At 53.2% G+C, this 3,599-nt stretch overlaps 1 protein-coding gene across 2 annotated transcripts in view; it reads right to left on the bottom strand.

Moving 5' to 3' along the window:
- Positions 1-1,632: 1,632 nt before the first annotated feature.
- Positions 1,633-3,599, bottom strand: part of MAT1A (methionine adenosyltransferase 1A) — an 18,531-nt gene continuing 16,564 nt past the window's right edge. For both annotated transcript variants that reach the window (XM_045293522.1, XM_004712977.2), the window contains one exon: positions 1,633-3,227. In XM_045293522.1, coding sequence (XP_045149457.1) covers positions 3,125-3,227 — 103 coding nt within the window. In that variant the 3' untranslated portion in view covers positions 1,633-3,124. The remainder of the gene's footprint in view (positions 3,228-3,599) is intronic.

Below are 3,599 nucleotides of genomic sequence, written 5' to 3'. Positions count from 1 at the left end.
AGAAAGCCAGGGCCTGGGACCCAGTGTTTGTCACACCACTTCTCACCTTGTACTGAGGTCACAGGGAAACATTGCTTTTAAAGATCTTGTCATACATCTCCCACTTCAACCAGCCACAGGCCAAGTTGTCAATCTTTTCTCCCATTGACCCATCATAATGCTTTTCCCCCAAAGTACTGTCCATCTCTCAGTTCAAACTTTCCCTCGCCATCCTCAGCACGCATTTCAATGGCCTTCCCACCCCACCTGGAGGAAGAGAAATGTTCATCAAAGGTCCTGGAACAGGAATGAGTGTGGCCTGTTTGGGAGAAAAAAAGAAGTGGGGAGAGGAGTTGTGGGTGCGGCAAAGTCCAAAGAGAGGCAGAAGTGGGCATGGGCCAGGCCGGTGGGCAGCAATTGCCATTCACACTCCTTGGGTTTGTTCTGCATGTACGACATACAATAAAGGGCCACGTGTGGGTGGGAACATAGTCCTATTTACAGATTACCATGCCCATTCCAGGGTCACTGACCGTCACATGGCCCTCTAACGTATCATTTAGCATTCTATTAGTTGATCCCTCCCTCATCCCCATTTGGCTCCCAGGGGCAGTCATGCTCTTGGGACCCGTCCACCTTACTAGCCACGTGCTTTCAGTCTCCTTCCCTGCTTCCTCGACGCCTTGATATTTTAGCATTTGGGAACGTCAGAGCTCTGCTTTTTTGCTTTCACTACTTATTTTCTTTTAAGAATTGTTGTTTTAACGATTGATTAATTGGTTTATTTTCCTGTGATCATCCATTATTTTAGTTTCCCCAGACGCACATATTAGGCCATCTCATGTGTTCCATGTTTTCCTTTGTGTGCATTCTGGAACGACGTGTGTTATTGTCTGTGCAGAATATTCCACACCTGGGTCTGCTATCAGGCTCTCAGCAAGCTTGCCGGGACTTAATCCAGCTCCCTCACCCAGGAGCCTACCCTTAAGGTCTGCAATCCTGACCCCTTCAGCTAACAGTCTGCTGTAGGCAACGGCGCAGTCCCGTCTCCCCATCAGCACTGATCACACCTCGGGGACAACCTTCTAATGGAAAACAATGTTTCTCTTCCTTATAATCAAACAAAATGAGTGAGAGGAAAATGATACCCAGTCAAAGGTCTGACTCATCTTCCTGCAGATTAAACCCTTGGCCTTCATTCACTCAGTCCGTTTTCAATCATTGGATAAGGAATGGTCTGGGTGCTGGTCTTCCGGCAGACCGTTGGCAATAATGAGGAGGAGGAACCATGCACCTAAGAGACCTGGGGCAGCAGCTTAACGCAACCAAGAAGCACATGCTCCCACAGCCGAGCACTTCCCAGCCAAGACTCTTGCTTCAATTCCTCAGCCTCAGGTTCCCCATATGTAAAATGGGTTCACTAAAAATTCCTCGGGGTGTGCCCAGGAATAAGTAAGGGAACACGGTGACTGAGCACAGTAATGGCAGGTGAACAAAAACCTAGCCCGGATGGGATGACATGTCTCACATCGATGAGCGTGTAGAGGCCCAAGTCAGGGACTCGGAGGGGGGAGGATGCCCAGGCTTCCCAGGGATGGAGGATCTGTAATGCTGCCCCAGGAGTGGGAGTCCCTGGGGCTTGGCTGACAAAGATGAGGCATATGGAGAGCTTTTATTCACTGTTCTAGCAGGAACTGTTAACACATCAAGTCCTTCGTTTCATACGAACATTTGTTTACAAGCATGTTGACCAGGACGACGTTGTTTCTTTCTCTTGGGTGGGGGGCAGAAGGGTATAACAACATTTGGTGGGGGTGGGGGTGGCGAGTCGTAATAAAAGTTTGGATTTTCACATCACAGATGGTCAACTCCCTTCTCTGCTGGAAGGGACTAGAGACCTTTCGGAGATGAAGAGCCCTTCCTGGGGGGGAAGCCCTAAGCATGTCCTGTCACATACGGGCAGGAGACACTTCTTTTCACCGCCCTGAAGAGTTCTTTACCCGGATGGCCAGGGTGAGCCTGGACTCCGTGTAGGCGGCTTCACAGACATACTTCAGACTTACATCAGAACCAGCACCCCGTGCCTGGAAAGGCGTCCAGTGCCTACAGGGCCCCTAGCTGAGCCCACGGTCCCAGGAGCTGGGAAGAAGGCAGACGGAAGACCAGCAAGGCAACTTCATGGGAGGAAAGCCAAGCAAGGACGCAGCTCCCCGCACCCTGAGGGGTACACATCAGACCCTAGGCCTGTGACCTGGGTTTTGTGCACTGAGCTGGTCCACCATTGCTTCGTGCCCGAAGCGGGCCTGAGCAGAGGCAAAGAGATTGAAGAGAGGCTGTGGATCTGGATTAAAGGGTTTAGGGTTGCTGTAACCGTGCTCTTATGTGGGAGCTGTGGGTATAAAAGGGGGTCTAGGGGCCCTGGGGGTGCGGAGGTGAAGCGCTCACCAAGAGACTGGGGTTTGAATCCATCCGCTGCTCATGCGGCCGTCTGCTTCCCTAAGAGCACAGCCCTAGGAATCCTGTGGGGAAGTGCCCCTCTGTCCTGTAGGGCAGCTATCAAGTAGAGCGGACTCCATGGCACTGGGCCCGGTTCAGAAGGCGCCCTCTCACGGTGTTGCACAGAAGAGGAAATGAGACAGGTGTGGCGCTCGGTCTTTGCACAACGTGAGTGCAGAAGAGATGCCAGTGCTTATTGTCGCAGCCAGGCCTTGGCTCGGGAGCACTGGCTGCAGAGGTGGTGGCGAGGCAAGCACTCAGAGCCTCGGGTCCCCCCGGGAGCTATGAGAGATGCGCCCTTGGCACATGCAGGGCTGTGTGAGGGAGCTGACGAGGTCTAGGCTGGGTCAGAAAATGAAGGGAAAGATAAATTATACCACCTTGGCCTGAAAGATGAGCAGGGAACGTTGTCATTCTCTTCCCAAGGAGTCCTGAGCCCAGCACCAGACAGTCCTGCCTCTGGCCATTCATGGTGGTCCAGGACAGGGCACCATAAGGGACCTGACTTCGCCCTGTGGGCTGGGAATCGGCGAGAGGTAGCCAATGGCCTGGGGCTCAGGGGACCTGAGAGTTGAGGTGAAGGGGAGGGGGAACGTGCCATTCAGTTCCCTCCAGTGAGTTCCCCAAAGGCCAGGTCACCCCATCAGCCCTAAAACACAAGCTTCTTCGGAACTTCCCATGGGAACTCGCTTCTCCCAAAGTGGCCATAGCAAGCTGTCTTCTGGTAGATGGCCTTCTTTAAGTCCAAATCCCTGCACAGACAGCGGAAGAAGCGATCTTGTTAGAACCTGCCAGGAGCCATGCTGCCTCCTCTCGATTCCAAGCGCCCAGATGACCCACAGAAGGTAGCAGCCAAACTGTGTGAAGGCTCACCACCCACTGACACCCTAGGCACCTTGACCCCACTTTTAAGGAGAATGCTGAACAGCAGAGGTTCACACGGGGTCATCAGGAGCCAGGATTTCAGCCGGTGACCCTGGGCCTGGCTCCTTCTCTTGTGCCAACCCAAGTCCAGACCAACTGGGATACCACCCAGGGATGGCATAGAAATGAGAGGGCATGGGAACACACCATTCGCAGCCACAGGCCTTATAAGACACTCCCCACCCCGCCCCACTGTAACC

This window comes from Echinops telfairi, unplaced genomic scaffold (genome assembly GCF_000313985.2).
Source record: "Echinops telfairi isolate 266 unplaced genomic scaffold, ASM31398v2 ScPeMD7_2010;HRSCAF=2546, whole genome shotgun sequence".
Classification (NCBI taxonomy): domain Eukaryota; kingdom Metazoa; phylum Chordata; class Mammalia; order Afrosoricida; family Tenrecidae; genus Echinops; species Echinops telfairi.
This window is presented reverse-complemented; position numbering and strand designations above follow the sequence as displayed.